At 45.1% G+C, this 17182-nt stretch overlaps 1 protein-coding gene across 1 annotated transcript in view; it reads left to right on the top strand.

Moving 5' to 3' along the window:
* Positions 1-9248: 9248 nt before the first annotated feature.
* Positions 9249-17182, top strand: part of LOC126536239 (adenosine deaminase-like) — a 31349-nt gene continuing 23415 nt past the window's right edge. Inside the window, exon 1 of the mRNA XM_050183132.3 lies at positions 9249-9549. Coding sequence (XP_050039089.1) covers positions 9502-9549 — 48 coding nt within the window. The 5' untranslated portion in view covers positions 9249-9501. The remainder of the gene's footprint in view (positions 9550-17182) is intronic.

Here is a 17182-nt window from a genome sequence, read left to right as displayed (position 1 = left end):
ACTAAGCTAATGGGCCTATAACTTTTCAATTCTTTAACGTCTCCCTTTTTGTGCATTAGTATAATGTCTGCATTCTTCCAGTGTTCTGGGACCATTGCAGTCGAGAGACACTTCATATAGAAAGCCGCCAGTTTTCCAACCATTATGTCTCCTCCATCTTTGATTAAATAGATGGTTATTCCATCTTTTCCTGCCGCTCTTCTTCGTTTCATGTCTTGCAAGGCCCTTCTGATCTCATCGCTAGTTATAGGAGGAGTTTCTGTATCTTGTTCATTACCGTTTCGAATATAATTCGCCTGCCGTTTTCACTTTTTGCTATACCTTCGAGATTGTTGATGATATTACCCTGCTTATCTTTCAGCGCATACATCTTGGTTTGTCCTATGCCAAGTTTAATTCTCGCTGATCTTAGGCTGCATCCATTTTTTACGGCTTCAGTCTCTCATGTTATCTGTTCGAATATCACTAATTTTCACTTGTTGATGAGGTTTGACAGTTCCGCGAATTCTATCTTATCTCTTGATTTGGTCACTTTCATCCTTTGTCGCTTCTTTATTAGGCCCTTTCTTTGTTACCTAGGAGAGCTTTCCTATTGGTTGCCTTTGTGCCTTGCCTCCCACTTCAATTGTTGCTTCTGAAGTCAGCCTAGTTACGGTTTGATTCATTACCTCTATGATCTTCATCTCTATGTTCTAAGGCTGCATATTTGTTTGCAAGTGCCAGCCTGAATTTGTCTGCTTTTACCCTTACTGCCTCAAGGTTGACCTGTTTCTTTTTGACAAATGTTACTCTTTCTCATTTCAAATTGAGGTGACTCCTAGCCCTCGCTAACCTATGATCACTGTACTTTACGCTACCTATACTGCACTATACTGGGATCGGCAGAAAGTATGAAAGCAATTTCATTTCTTGTTTCCCCATTAGGGTTTTTACAGGTCCACTTTCTGTTGCTAGGCTTCCTGAAAAAGGTGTTCATTATTCGCAGCTTATTTCTTTCTGACAATTCTACCAGCATCTCTACTCTAGCATTCCTAGAATCGACGCCGTAGTTGCCAATTGCTTGTTCATCAGCCTGCTTTCCCCCCACTTTTGCATTGAAGTCGCCCATTACTACAGTATACTGAGTTTGCACTTTTCTCTTCGTTAATTCAACATCTTCACGAAAGTGATATACTTCATCATCATCGTGACTGGATGTTGGAGCGTAGGCTTGTACTACCTTTAATCCACACCTCTTGTTAAGTTGTTAAGTTCGATTACGACTTCTGCTACCCTTTTATTAATGCTGTAGAATTCGTCAATGTTACCCGCTATGTTCTTATGGATTAGGAATCCTACCCCGTATTGCTTCTTATGTGGGAGACCTCTATAGCAGAGGACATGGCCGTTAGTCAGCACTGTATAAGCCTCACCAGTTCTTCTAATACAGCTAAGGCCAATGATATCCCAAACAATGTCTGATAGTTTATCAGATAGTCCTGCTAAGTTAGCCTCACTCGACAGACTTCGGCAGGTAAATGTTGCTATGGTCAGTTTCCATTGGCCACCTGTCCGGGTCCAGAGATCCTTAGCACCCTCTGCTGCGTTACAGGTCTGACCGCCGCCTTGGTCAGGTGCTCCGCAGTAGGTGGGGACAGAGCGCCATGGGTTAATTGTAGGAATCATGAGGGAGGAAGTGGCCGAATACTGCACTAGGGAGGCAAATTCCTGTTCTGGTGAGGGAGTGTCCTTGCTGAAGCGTACTGGAGGCTCCTAATGGGGTTGTACCTGGATTAGCATAGCCCACTCGCTCTCGGCATCTTTTGCCCATGTTAGGCGTCACTCCAAGTCTGCAAATGTAATGCACTGGAGGAGGTCAAGTTCAAGCTCACCATCGTTAGATAAAAAAAAAATTCATAGAACTTCCGACTGCAAGCAACCGAGCATTCGACATAGCTCAGTCAGATAATCCCGCAGGCGGCGAGGCTACCTTATCGCTGAAAAGTACAGCCCAGAGGGCATTACATGCCTAAGAGATCCGTTGATTTATCCTCCATCGGTGGGTTTCACGATATAGTGTCAATTCTCAGTGGTCCTAACATCGTGGTTCCGAAATCTTACTCACGCATGCGGCGATGAACGCGGCTCCATATACACAATGTACACAATATATTTTGGGCGGATTGAACAGCACTTAAATGTAGTGTGAAAAAAAGAAAGAAAATCAGGAGAAAAAAAAAAGGGCTTTCAGTGCTTACTGCGAATTGACTATTCGCGTATGGATGGAGGTACACCAAACAGCTCACAGTCTGGGCTGCGTGCCTCAGTCATCGGAGAAGTCTTTCCGAACGAGACGGAACTGATACTGAAGCGCTCCCGAAGGCTGAGGCGTCACATGAGAGAAGGGTGCATTGGCAGATACTTTCGCTCAAAGGTAAGATCCTCATAGTGGCGAGACGGGCCGCCAAACAATATGGTTCTGAGCCGCGCGTAAAAAAGGCGACCTTGGAAGTGGCCTTGCCCTATGGTTGGAAAGCACTTGTACGACGCTTCCTTTAAGCTATAGTGTTTGCGTCTGCGATCAGTCAGACATTCAGAATCAGAATCAGAATCAGAATCAGAATCAAATTTTATTACTGCATACGAAGTTATTACAACATGTAATATACAAGAGGAGGTCCCGGAGTCGGAGACTGAATTGGGACCTCCTGTACATGATATAAACGAAAGGAAACGTAAACCTAGTTAACGCACCAACAGTAATAAATACAACTATAAGACAAATTAGAAAGGCAGCAATTATAAAAACAGTAGAACACTAATTAAATCAATTAAGTAACATATGGAAACATGAACAAATTGAAAAGAAAATGGGCTTGTTTAAACAGTTTTATATGAGATTAATAAGCATGATATAAACTTGAGTATGAACCAATGAAAATGCAAACGCATGCATTATGCGGCATATACAAAAAAAAATTTTAAGTAAGGCTCGGTTGGTTCAAAAGGAACTTTTTGAATTCTGTAATAAATGAATGCAGTGTCATTAATTTTAAAACAAATGGTAACGAGTTCCATAATAAAAAAGTGCTGAAATGAACAGATTGCTTGCCGTAGTTGGTTCGTACTTTAGGCAAGATAAGATTTTTCTTAAGAGCAAATCTAGTGCTGTTAGTTTTGTCTAGGAAAGAAGACGGAATGAAAGAAATGGGGAATCGATTGTTGATATGTTTATATAACCAGATACCTAGATTATATTTAATTATGTCGGATACTGTAAGGATATTATTGGCTTGTAATAATTGTTGGCGTTGGTGTAGTATGAGCTAAAAGTTAATATTTTGATTGCTCTATCCTGGACGATTTGTAGTGGCGCAAGATGAGTACTGTATGCATTACCCCATGAAATTATACAGTAGTTAATATGTGAATGAATGAATGCATAATACAATGATAACAGAACAGAATGCGAAAAAAAGGGACGAGCTCGAATGAGGATGCGTATACCATAGGACATCTTTTCTTTTTAACGTTTGAAATGTGGTGATGAAATTTTAAGTTTCTATGTAGTCTGATGCCCAAATACATGCAATCATCACTAGCGTGGAACGAGTACTGTGGCAGGCAAATGGAAGGAAGAGGCACTAATGACCGTTGATGTGAAGTAAAGACAATGAACTTAGTTTTAGCTGAATTAAATTGTAATCTGATTAATTTACACCAGTGTATTATGTTGAGAAGGACCGCATTAAGTTTATCTACTAGGCGATTCATGCTTTTATCCAAGTTAAATATTGTAGTATCATCAGCATACAGCAAACAGTTACACTGCGTGATGAAATTAGGTAGACCGTTAATATAAATTGAAAACGAAAGTGGGCCCAAAATGGACCCTTGTGGTTCCCTTATATAAGTCATTATTTACTTTGAGTAAGTTCTGGAAACACTGACCCCCTGGTTTCTATTATGGAGGTAACTACGGATTAGTAGCAAGGCAGGACCAGATATTCCCATTGCTTCTAAATTTAGAAAAAGTGTCTGGTGATTTATAGTGTCAAAGGCTTTAATTAGGTCAAGAAAAATAGAGCCGGCATAGCTGCCATCATCAATTTAAGATAATCTGTGAGAAATATTATAGCGAGATCTGCAGAATATCTTGATCTAAAACTGAACTGATAACGCGTAAGAATATTAAATTTGTTAAAATAATTTGTTAGGCGTTTCTCAGTTAGTTTCTCGATTATCTTGCTAATAAATTGCAGCACACAGATGGGTCGGTAGTTCGTTAATGATGAACGATGTCCCTTCTTAAATACTGGGGTAACTTTGGCACGCTTTAGTTCACGAGGAAACGTTCCTGTTTTAAATATTAAATTAATAACATCCCCAAGAATATTAGATATTGAACAAGCAATTAATATTATATGACATGGCATAATATCGTCAAGACCGGGACTTGTGACTTTTAGATTATTGATTACAGAGATGACTTCATCAGGAGTAGTAGGAAACAAGCATACTTGTTTGTACACTTCGCGCGGGGAAGCTTTTGACGTCCCTTTTGCCACTGCACTTGTAATACTTGCAATTTAGCAGTTGTGAATACATGCTCGCAATCTACAGGAGTACAAAAGGTAACCCGCGAAACGAATATAGGTGCAAAAGTAGAAGAAATAAATGGACGCAAACAACCACCATTTTTTACTTGATGAATATCTGTATTTGAACTTTGCACCTGTTGTCTCTGCGTTATTTTTTTTATTGTTTGTGTGATACTGCAAACCTTCTCATCACTTTTTTCTCTTCCTATCGCGCGACAACAAATTTTATTTTTGGAGGGGGGGGGGGGGGGGCGGCTCCATTTGGAAAGTCAGAGCAAGGCATGTCAGGAGAGTCAGTCGAAGTCAATTTCGTCTATCTCAAGTGTCAGAAAACATGCTTGAATTATCCGCGGTATACGGATTTTGCAGATAGTGGCAGGTGGTACGACATAGTATTTCTCAGTGGTTCTAACATCGTGGTTTCGTAGTCTCCCGTACGCATGCCGCCATGAACGCGACTAGATGCACGATGTATTTTCGGCGACCTTGAACAGCACTTAAATGTAGTGTGAAATAAAAAGAAAGGAAAGAAAAGAAAACAAAAGAATATTTAGTGAAAGGTCGAAGGCTACGGGATAAGATATCTTCATCCCTGAGGTACAATGTGAAGTCATCGGCGAAGGTCGTCACCTTCACAACACCGCTACCGGGCAGTGGGAGACCGCGCACGTAAATGCTCGAGGCTGAGCACAAACAGTACTGGGGATAGAGGGCACCCTTGACGAACACCACGAGTGACGGGAAGTGGTGCACTTTCAGTGCTTCTGGCCACGGACAGCACGCGCTTTATCAGCGTGAAAACGCTTTATTAGCAAGCAAGTGGCGAGCGCAGCGTTTTAAAGAAAGGTAACACAAGCAAAACAGATGACGATTACTGTTGTCGGACAAAGATACGACCCAAAGTGCGCAAACTCTGAATGGGCCGGTGAGCGAGATTCCTTCAGTGAACACTTCCAATTTTTTTTTTTTAATTGCCTATGGCAGATAGCAAAATTCTAGTGCATGAGCTCATCTACTGGAAGAGGCGGGCATTACCTGCACAAAAAAATTGAAATACATAATCGATTAACTAACAAAAATTTACTAATTAAGTTTTTTTAACTACTTACCTTATTGCACATATTGCAATTTAATAATTCTTGCGGGTATGACTGCAAGGCATATTCACTTGAAAAATAATTGTGTATGACACTATTCACGAGATATGCGCTTTCTTTCTTTCTTACTTTCTTCAAATAACGTCGTTTTATACATTGAAGTACAAAAGCAACTGAAACGCCAATGCATTTGTCCGCAAAGTTCAGGAATTGAATATCTCGAAACTGGTGTTATCTTCAGAATTTGTGCCAAGTGGATCCACCTTGCGAACTCCTCCACTAGAACTTGTAAACTACAATATGTGCCATAAAGTAAGTAGTCAAAAACATAATTCGTGAATTTTAGTCAGTTAGTTGATTATACATTTCATTTTTTTGTGCAAATAAATGTCCGCCTCCTCGAGTATAAACTAGGTCATGGACTAGAATTGTGGTATCTGCGACAGGCAATCTCTGACAAAAAATTGAAAGTTTGCTGAAACACTCGGTATTTACGCACTGAATACTTCTTTAACATAATTATATCGAGGAAGTGATTGCTACAAATTTGCACTCTGATTAAAAGCTTTCACTCATACGGAACCACACGGTGACGTGGAAGCTGACGTCGACGGCACAAATCCGCCTGGAGTGTTCATATAATTCCTATCGGAATAAAACTCAGCTGCTCTCCAAAGTAAAATCATACAAACAAATTGCTGCACACGCAGTGCCAAGCAAGACAACAAAGCACAATACTTGCTTGACAAAAGACAGCGCAACCGAAAACAGTGACAAACACTCGACTGCCCAAACGAGCACAATTACGGAATTATGCACAGCCCGGTTTCACACGGCAGCCTTGGCCACACGCTTGGTAATGTGACTGATGTGACGACGGTATCGTATTACCACCTTGCGTAAAGTTGGATCGTGTTGATGGGTTGTTGAAGCGCTGCGGTGTGAGCGCTTGGTATACGCGTCGTGCGTGTCGAGCGCGTTGCGCGCTTCTGTTTATCGACTATGACTCATGTCGCGCAGAATCAGACGCGGCCCTGTCTTCCGTTGTTCTTCCGCGCGTTTGCTCGATATATCACTCGGTCTCAAACAAGATCAGTGAGCTGGGAGTTTCCACTGAGCATTTCACAGGCCTTTCATGTCGGACGCGGTCAGTGCCACATCATTGTGGCTAGACGATCGGCGGGTTTGAGCAGGAGCGATTACGCCAAGCTATTCGCCTAAGCGTGCCGAGCCCATAACGTTGAGTCACATGAATATTACAGCGAATAGCTTACTGTCTCCAGCTGTTTCTATGGTTGACAAGAGGTCAGTGGTCGGTCGTAATACAGTTTATGTGCAAGGAAGTCGTTCTTTCGTTCTTTTGCTCACTTGCCAACTATATTTCGCTCGCTCTCTCTCGTTCTTTCGTTTGCTCGCCCATTCGGGCCATTCGCCTGTACTGACATTCATCGACGGTGGTTTCTGCACATTGTTTTAAAGCGAAAGCTTTACTGGACGCGACCTTGCGACTTCGCCGTGGCCGTGCTCATAGGAGGCACATGACGTCACACGCGTTCCTCATCGTTGCGTTAGCCTCCGCTCGCTTCGCCAGCTGCGTCGCATGTCTGATAACACGTCGGAGGATTGAAAAGGAGATCTCGCGTGCGCCGTAACCACAGTTGAGGCGGCAGTATGGACGGCGACAATTCTGATAAGCAGGAGGAGGCCTGGAATCGACATCAAACGAGATGAAGAAGAAACGAATCGCCGAGGAAACAGACGAACAGCGCGCCGAACGACCTGGCTAAACGCCGCAACATAGCTAGAGAACCAGACTAACCTGGACTTGCAATCAAGATTAACCAAGGCTAACCATGCTATGCCTTAGCTTTCGCTACGTATATCCCGGCATAGCCGAGCTAAACCACTGCCAATTTTTTTGTATACATTGTGCTCACAGTAGAAAATTCACCGCAACACTTTCTGCAGAGCACCTTTCCTTGTAACGGCTGTACCGATATATTCCTTCGGTGCCATTGATAGTGATGTTCGCTCTTGAACTCGGTATCTTTATTTATGCGTAATATAGGAAAATCCTTATATATACACCACATAAGAATGCTTACAAATTGGAGCAGGATAACAATTAACTTGTCGGTAAAATAATTCTCATTGTGTAAGAAACTGAAAACAAAACGTGTGAAAAGTAACTAGGTCGTGCACAGCGCTCAGTGTGTAGCAGCTCTTCGAATTTTGCTGCGTATCCTTCAGTAGCTACGTGCTTATGGCAAGGGGTTCCATTCGATGATAGTCCGTAGTATATATGAATCAATTTGCAAAATGATGGGAGTGAGATATCGGTCCTTTCATATTTGCACCGGTGGTTACGACAAAACAATTCCTGCAGGGGACTGGAAGAAATCAACAGAAACAATTGAATGATAATAACGTTTATGAAAAAGCGACAGTTATTCAAACAGAGAATGCGCTGTCAGAATCAGCACTAACACCCGCATGGTCTACTGACTGGCAGCGCTCCTCCGGAGTCGATGTGGAGCCGTTGTCCGCGTCAAAAAGAGCGACTTCAATGTTACTGCGCTCGCGCACCATTTCTTCGTGCCTGTTGCAGTGTCAACTTCATTTGCAATCGTTCGTCTCTTCTGACGTGAGGTCAACACCACAAAAGGCTTCTTTTTCCTAGCCAAACTCATGCTAATGCAGGGCGAATCCAGCAGCAATTGACGCGATGAGTGCCGCTTGATAAATGGAGAATTCTCCCGCCAAGAACGGCGCCGTCGAAAACCCAGCATGCTAACTGAACAGACATGGTCACTCTTATGAAAACGTTTTCGAAGCGTATTCACCTATCGTTTTTAAGTTAGCTTGCTTGCGACCTTTTGAATGCGTCGAGTTTCGTCAAAAATCTCTTAGAAACGTTGATTCCATTAATACCACGTTTTGAAGACTTTATGTGCTACCTGGCCTAGTGTTTTTCCGCCCATGCAGGAACTCTGGCAGACCATGATTTGAGGACATCGCCACTGAGAATTTCGCGACACCACATTTCGGGAAATACTGCCCGTTAAAGTCGGCATATAGTGAAAGGCGGCGGAGGAAACAACGATGTGCAAGGAGCATTTAAACATCACATGAGTACTGTATTCTTACGTACTTCTCGATGAATAAATGAGCTATTCCCAGCGTTGCTGATCGAATAACTAATTTGATTTATCGTTGCTCATTTACAGGCTCCGCATGTCGGAGGGACAATTCGATTCATTGTCGCCCACAAATGCAGCCTCCCTATCACTGTGCGACAATGCACTCGCTGATTGCGCTTGGCGGAGCTCCAACATGATACCGGCGGACACAGTTGTTCAAATAAGGAGCGACCACACATAACGGCCATGCAAGCGTCTCTGGTTTCAAACCGACGCGCGCGTACGCGAAAGAGCGCACTACAGCAAACATCGAGGAGAAGGGAAAGACGATAACGCCTCTCGCTCACGGGCTGTGTTGTGTGTGCTTTTCGCAGCGGTGCGAGCCATACGTCGGGTGAGAGAGAGAGAGAGAGAGAGAGACAGAGAGAGCGAAGGAAGTCAGCGGAGTGCCGTGTGTATTCCTGGAAGAGCGCCATAGGATTCGTCCCTCGCCTTTGTGCGCGTCCACCCCCAACCACGCGCTTGGGAGGCAGTCGCCTGGCAAAGGAGAACGCCACTGAAACCTGTCAAACTACTGCTGCTGAAAACGCGCGCCGAATCGCCGCCGGCGTTGTGTGCTCCTGTTGTAGCGGCGTTGCGCCGACGTTGTGTGAAGTGAAAGCCGCAGCCCGCGATCCTGCTGCAATGAGCTTCCTGAAACACTTCGATCCGACGAAGATTCCTCGAACAAGGGTGAGTTATTGCAGTGCTACCACTGCCGGATTGGATGCGACGTTGTACTTCGTGTGTTTCCGGGTGCTTTACGATATTTCCGAACGCACATATCGCCACGCATAACCGAATTCAGATGACACCTGCGAGCTGTCCGATTTCGAGGCATGTTGGTTTCATAGCATGTGCATCCATTCGGAGAACACAGTGCTGCCTGCCTTCCAGGCGTCCTAGGCAATCGCGAAGTTTTGCGTTTGTTGAGCAACAAAAGCATCTAGTTCAGTTTATCTGCGATTTCGAACATTCTGTCTGCGCACGTTCAGCGAAACTCGGGTTGAGCGGTGTGACATTCGGCCAATGTTGCCTGTGCTTTTCATTGTCATGGCTTTACGTAATCGTAGAGTCGTAGTGGACGATAAGGCAGTCGCACTCTTTCCACAGTGCAAGCACCACCAGTGTGCGCCCCTCCTATACGACAACATCGTTCATTTTTGCTCTTCTGTGGTACTGCTACTGAATGTGATCTTATTTGTTTATAGACCTCTGAACTAACCAGTTGTTAAGTCTAAGGAAATATCTAGATTTTGGCGCAGGACACGTGTTTTCGGGGATTCATAGCTTAACGCAATCTAAGCGACCCGCTCTTTCAGTTCCTGTCTACCTTGCAGCGCGGCATATGAAAATTTATGTACAGGGTCGGGTGAACACGGCTCAGTGGGGCATCGCTCCGCGGAGCGCCAGTGCGTCCGGTCGCATCGTCTGGTACAGCGCTGGAGCTCTAGCTGTGCTACGAGTACACTTCACCAAACGCCGGACCGTTTGCCGACCAACGCCAGGTGGTCGACAGATGCGACTTCCCGCGACACGTGGGTCACAATGACCGACACCGCTTCGGCGATTTTACATAAAGTATGGCAAAACAGATGAGTTGTATCTTTTTATTGGGTATAGAAAGATGAGAATGACCCTCATCACTTCGAAGAAAAAAAGAAAGTGAAGTCGCTTATGCGCTGAGAAGCTTGTTTCTGTTCATGCATATTGGCCCCGCAGGCTGTTCGCAAACTGTAGAGAAAAACGACCGAAAAATGCCTCAGTGAGAGATACGCACTTTCCCGCGAAGCCACCTCGGTCGCCTGCGTTTGATGAAGTGTACTCGCAACAGAGCTAGAGCGGCGCGCTTTAGCGCTGTAGCAAACGACGCTTCTAGCCACCACAGACGACGCGACGCACCTCCACTAGGACCCTGTGCGCCTGCGCCGCTTCGCTTCGATGCGCGGCCGCGCCGGACGCATTGGCGCTCCGCGGAGCGATGCCACGCTGAGCCGTGTTCGCCCCAAAAGAGCGGACGACCCTGTACATCATTCTCGTTAAGATACCCTACTCTTTTACGCTTGGTGTCAAACCTAAGATAGTGAAATATTTCATGTGCAGTGCAATTTAGAGGGCAAGGGTTCTTAGAATAAACGGCGCTATTTCGGAGACGTCGAACAAATATGCACAAAGAATCCTGCAGCTTTATTCGTACAGAATGAAAATCAGAACAACAGGTCCGGGCTATTCAATATCTGATTTGAACTATTTGGCCGTTAGTGTTGAGACTTGCGAGCGTTGCAGGAACAATGGAAATGACCAGAGAAACGTGTGCAAGTATATAGCACATGGTTGGTGGATAGTTTTAGCCAACGCGACCGGCGCTGTCACTACGTCTCTTGCTGCCTGGCGATTCATCTGGCGGTGTTACGTTACTCGATCCGCAGAATTATTTGCCGTTGATGGAGCGCTCTCACGATAGGTGCATGTTGCCGTGAAACACTTCTGAACCACGTGCCTTCCCGTCGCTTAGAAATCAGAAATCTAAACTGAAGCTCCTAGGTTTCTGTAGCTCGCACGTGGTCAGGCTTGAGCACCACGGGTGAGCTTAGGAGTCTAGAAAAGTTATACAAAAGCAATCTGACGCGTTTGTGCGATTCTGAACGCGAAGGGAGGGCTTCAGTCGTCTTGAGAGCCGCGTTTCCGCCTGCACAGCAATTTCGAAAGGGTCAGAATTCTTCAAGCGTTCCATGTTTGCTTGCTTAATCGTTGTGCAATAATGCTGAGATTTGGACTACTTGTTACATATTCATACCAGGCGCAATGACGTGAAATATATGGGGACACAAGAGACTTAGAATGTTCTCCATAAGTGTACGTGGTGCTTCTAGTGTAGTTCTTAAAAACTATCCGTGTTGAAGAACGTGCGTAGAACCGGGGACATGTGTCGCCCTTCCGTGCTTCGTGAGGAATGGCGGTTTGCATCCACAAAGACACGCGACAGCGCGCGTTCACTGGGCTAACTTGCAGACGCCCTGTTAGACGCTGCTTCGTGCTTTGTTATAGAGAGTGTTTCAAAATGCTTCGATATCTACAAACGTAATTGTAAATAGCGTTTTGACGCGTACGAGCCATGCGGCACCGTCTGCGCATGCGTGGGCGCGCAGATGCTAGCCTGTGCGCGTCCGCAAGCGTACGCGTGGTCTGGGCTCAAGACAAAACACCTCCGAAAGTGATTGATGGAGAATGGATCCCCACTCGCGCCAAATGAACGCGACACTCACTACTGCTTCGGTGACGCAACGTCTGATGACGAAGGATGCACGGCTTTTTGTCGACGGGCTGCTGCCACAAGTTTTCGTTTCACGAAACAGCGCTCGCGAGGCCGTCAAACATGTACGCACGGGCCGCAACTAAATACGCATCGCTTGCGTCATCTCGCGAAGGAGAGAAATGAATGCTTTGTAATGCGCATGTGTGACAACTTCCGGCCATCTTTGCAACGCATTGTAACAATGCAGTTGTAGGTTATGATAGCGAGTGTGCCGGAAGCGGCAGCAGTTTGGAGTGCTTTTGAAGGATGAGGCTTGGCGCTGAAGGTTTGAAGGCTGAAGATTGGCGCTGGCCCTTATGAAAATGGTTATGTCCTTTATGTTTACTGTATGTTTCCTGCAGTTCACATGAGGAAATGTCCTTTATGTTTCCTCCATGTTGAAATTTGGCCACTGCTTTTATGTTTCCTTCATATGTCCTCCCTTTATGTATCCCTTATGTTACCGTACTTTATGTTTCCTCCATGTTGAAATTTGGCCACTGCTTTTATGTTTCCTTCATGTGTCCTCCCTTTATGTATCCCTTATGTTACCGTACTTTATGTTTCCTCCATGTTGAAATTTGGCCACTGCTTTTATGTTTCCTTCGTGTGTCCTACCTTTATGCATCCTTTATGTGGCCGCAGTGATTAAATCCTGTATTTTACGTAGACATGCTTAGATGAAGAGTTCCGTGTACACATTTTATATTTATAAACTTTGCCTGAGTTAAAAAGTTTTGCATTGGTTTTCATTGTAAGGTTACTGTTCCCTACATGATGCAGCGCACGGATTGGAACTCTGCTATGGCAGAGAAATTCATGCCAATTTGTTCTAAAATTACAAACTAATTAGACTTCATAGATTATTTCAGTATAACACTTGGAGTACCACTGTACGTTCCTCACTGCAGTGCTGCTGTTGTAGTTATGTCTTTGTTACTAATATAAAATGTAATGTTTGGATAGAAAGATCAGGTTGGATCAGTGCTCGCACTTTGAAAAGAAAGTTTTGACTATACTTTGCAAAGGTTTGTCTGAAACTACGAACAGTTTATTGGACTATCTGGATGTTACTTCAATTTGCCACGTCTGCTCACAGCAGACCTCTGGAATGTGGTGCTTGGGTGAGAGCTCACAAGGCACCTGAAAAACAAAACAAAAGCCAATCTTTTACACTTATTCAAAAATATTCATATAAGCAAGAACAGCCTTGCCTGTATGCACACAGCTAGAAAACGTGGAGCAGTCAAAAACAGTTCATAAAAACATCAGGGCAACACAGAAGCTTTTAACTAATTGTTGTTTGAAACTGACTGAGCTGCCAGTCTACTCAGGTATTAAACTGCTCACAAATTTTTTTAAACATTGTTGCAGCAGCTGCTAAGTAGTACACGACCTTTAGAAGTGGGCAACTGGCCAATAAACCTTTGTGTGCTTGCTTGTACAGATGTCTCGTAGTTATATCTCAAGAGGTTACACTATTATATGGTAAAATTCAGGCGGGAATAAAACCAGCAGCAAACATCAGACTACCTAGGAGATTATCACCAAAACTTAACTATCTAGTAAATCAAACGAACAATCGATTACGAACGGTCTAAAACCTAGGCCGCGATTATGTAGCGATCCCTTTTCCGATGCTACTCCTTTTGCTCATTTATCTGACCGACATTCCGCTATCGTTATTAACTAGAACAGCCAGCCGTGGAAGGTGAGTTATAAGAGTGGCAAACATCGAGCGCAAAGCATCGCAAGAAAATCGCATCCCTTGTTAGGCAGTGCTACAAGCCACTGTCTTTAACAATCGCAGGAACTGACATCCTGTTCTTCGGATGAAAATATTAATGAAAACGAGCGTCTGATTGACATGCCTCGCATAAAAAGAAATTTCGCTGTTGTAATGTCGGTCTATATTTGCCCTACAATATAAAAGACAAATACGCGAGCACGTCGAAGAACACAAACAATGCAGACAAGTTCTCGCGAAGCTGGACTTCAAACTGAACACAATCAATAAAGTAATCTTCACACAATCTAATATCTGTTCAAGTGTCAAACATCGCAGTCGCGTGCCAACTCGCGATGCCCGTGACACATCGACATGCATTACACACGTAACTTGCGGAAATTCATATCTACGGAAGAATTTCTTGCCGGGAAACTACCGAGAAAACAGTAACTTTCAGCGTTTACGTAAATATTTGCCCATTAAATCCCAACAATCAGCGGTGGTAGCACATCACTCCATAAAGCAAGTAAGCGGTAAGAAATAATACATTTCACGGAAACTCCCCTCGTGAAACGCTTTGCTAAATGTGCACAGCAACATGGTCAACGTACGCTCAGAAAGTCTTCTGTTTTCGTTCCACAAAGCTTACTACATGAACCAAAAGCTGCGAGAATGCGCGCAAGCGTCAGACCTGCTTACCTTCAATGTGGTCGGCAAACGGCTTCGTCTCGCAGGCACCACACGACGACGCTCTTTCCGGTGCGAACACTGTCGAATTGCCGATGAACACCAGCGCACGAAAGCACAACTTTCAACAAATTCTTCCACGCACCATAATTCGAAGCCACAGTTCCAGGTATTCCACGAGCGAACGCGGACAGGCGAGAACAAAGGCAGCTCGGACGGGCGCTGTAGTACACATAAGACACTGGCGTATCACAAGAAACATAAGGCGAACTAATGGCGTTACACGACTCCAGAGGTTTCCTGATGGTTAATGCACACGGTACGGATCACAGTTTGTTTAGGCACTTCGAAAATATGATTAAATTACCGTGTAACTGCAACGAGCACTCTCACCGCTCACAGCAACACAACGTGGCTTAGCCATAGAATAAAGAACAACTTTAGAGAAGGGAAACTGTACCTTCCGCAGTGGTTCGAAAATAAGCAGCGGCAGCGCATGGAACTTACCTAGGTGGACGCCAGATGACGCTGCTAAAACAGGAAGCGGAATTGCGCATTTTTTTTTAGAGCATTATTCAATATGGCCGCTTTTTGCCGGTCGTGTACGCTTGTATCCGCTCGTACGCGCCGTACTCGCCTCGGCTGCCGCGTAGCCGGTGCGTTCTAATTGCCAGGAGAGCAAAGAGCCTCTACTGACGCCCATACAAACAAGCCACAAGTGAGTGAACAGAACGTGCGACTTTATTGGCAGAAGACAAGCAGTGTATGTACATTTTCGTGCAATAGCAGAAATAAAATTTGTATGTCGAGATACACTAGAATCTTTGACGCGAGCTCGTAAACGGCTCACCGTCGTCGTCACACATGGCGGTCTAGTAACGAGCGAAAACCAGCGGCTCATGCAGATTGGTCAGTGTCCCGCCTGTTTGCAGCGGCAGTCGCCATTAAAGATGAGCAACTAACACTGCGAAACAATCGGGTGAACCAGGCATCTGCTGCCGCAGCCAACACAGCGACATGGACTACCCGGCATTTTAGCCTTAACTCCTTTCCAACCTGCACGTTACTTTTCTTTCGGGGGCCGCTAATGTGTGGCTCGCACTTGGTGTCCCACATTGTCTCAATATGGACAAGTCGCTTTCGTGGGCATCACCTTCATCAGCCACTTTTGCGGGCCTTTGCACCCAACTTCACACACGTCGGACCATGTAAGCACGTATGCCGGTCTCCGTTCGTGCTTAATCGCGGCCGAGAAAGGCAACAGGCACAATTTGCCCATGGCTGCAGCAGGAAAGGCTGAACGTGAACGGGGAGCACGAATCACGGTGTGTAAATTGGGAGTCTATGTCGCTGTGCAGATTGCAGGAGCAAATGCTTACTTCGAGAAACTGCTTTCAAGTGCAACTGACCAGGCCGCCACATCCGATAAGCATAACACGGCGACCGTAACCAAGTGAGATAACAGCAAAAATAAACGGCAATCATTCACCACATAGTGTTCAGAGAATACGTTATACATTGGCTACAAACCATATGGCAACAGTGAGCATTCACATACACGGGTCTCTTAGGATACATTCAGCCGCCTACTTACAGGCATAATGCTTGCCTTCGTCGCATGTGGTGGTCTGGTAACGAACGACGAACAGCAGTACAAACAGATTGGACAGAGCGTCGCACCTGTTTCAACCGACAGTTGCTGTTGAAGATGAGCAACTTCCATTGCGAAGCAATCGGGTGATGCAGGCATCTGCTGCCACAACCAACACAGCGAAATGGACTATCCGGCATTTTAGCGTTGACTCCTTTCCAACCTGCATGTTTCTTTTCTGTCGAGGGCCACTAATGTGTGGCTCACATTTGGTGTCCCACTTTGTCTCAATATGGACAAGTCGCTTTCGTGGGCATCACCTTCGGCAGCCATTTATGCGGGCCTTCCCACCCATGCGGCTATGAACTTCAAACACGTTGGACCATGTAAGCACGTATGCATGTCTCCATTCGTGCTTAATTGCGACTGAGAAAGGCCGCAGGCACAATTTGCACATGGCTGCAGCAGGAAAGGCTGAACGGGGAGCACGAATCATGGTGTGTAAACTGGGAGTCTATGTCGCTGTGCGGACTGCAGGAGCAAATGCTTACCTCGAGAGACTGTTTTCCAATGCAACTGACCAGGCCCCCACATCCGATAAGCATAATACGGCGACCGTAACCAAGTGAGATAACAGCAAAAATAAACGGCAATCATTCACCACATAGTGTTCAGAGAATGTATTGTGTAAAAAATATTGAATGTGTGTTCTATTATGTAATGCTCTTTCTTGATTTTTGTAGCCTGTGGTGCCGCCTGTCATCCGGGTGGCGTGGCCTCGTCAGGCAAAGTATGCCTTTTGCCACGTCACCCTGGACAACCTTTTCGTTGTCTTAAATAAATTCTGAATGAATGAATGAACATTGGCTACAAACCATATGGCAACAGTGAGCATTCACATACACGGGTCTCTTAGGATACATTCAGCCGCCTACTTACAGGCATAATGATTGCCTTCGTCGCATGTGGTGGTCTGGTAACGAACGACAAACAGCAGTACAAATGGATTGGACAGAGCGTCGCA

This window comes from Dermacentor andersoni, chromosome 4, assembly GCF_023375885.2.
Source record: "Dermacentor andersoni chromosome 4, qqDerAnde1_hic_scaffold, whole genome shotgun sequence".
Taxonomy (NCBI): domain Eukaryota; kingdom Metazoa; phylum Arthropoda; class Arachnida; order Ixodida; family Ixodidae; genus Dermacentor; species Dermacentor andersoni.
This window is presented reverse-complemented; position numbering and strand designations above follow the sequence as displayed.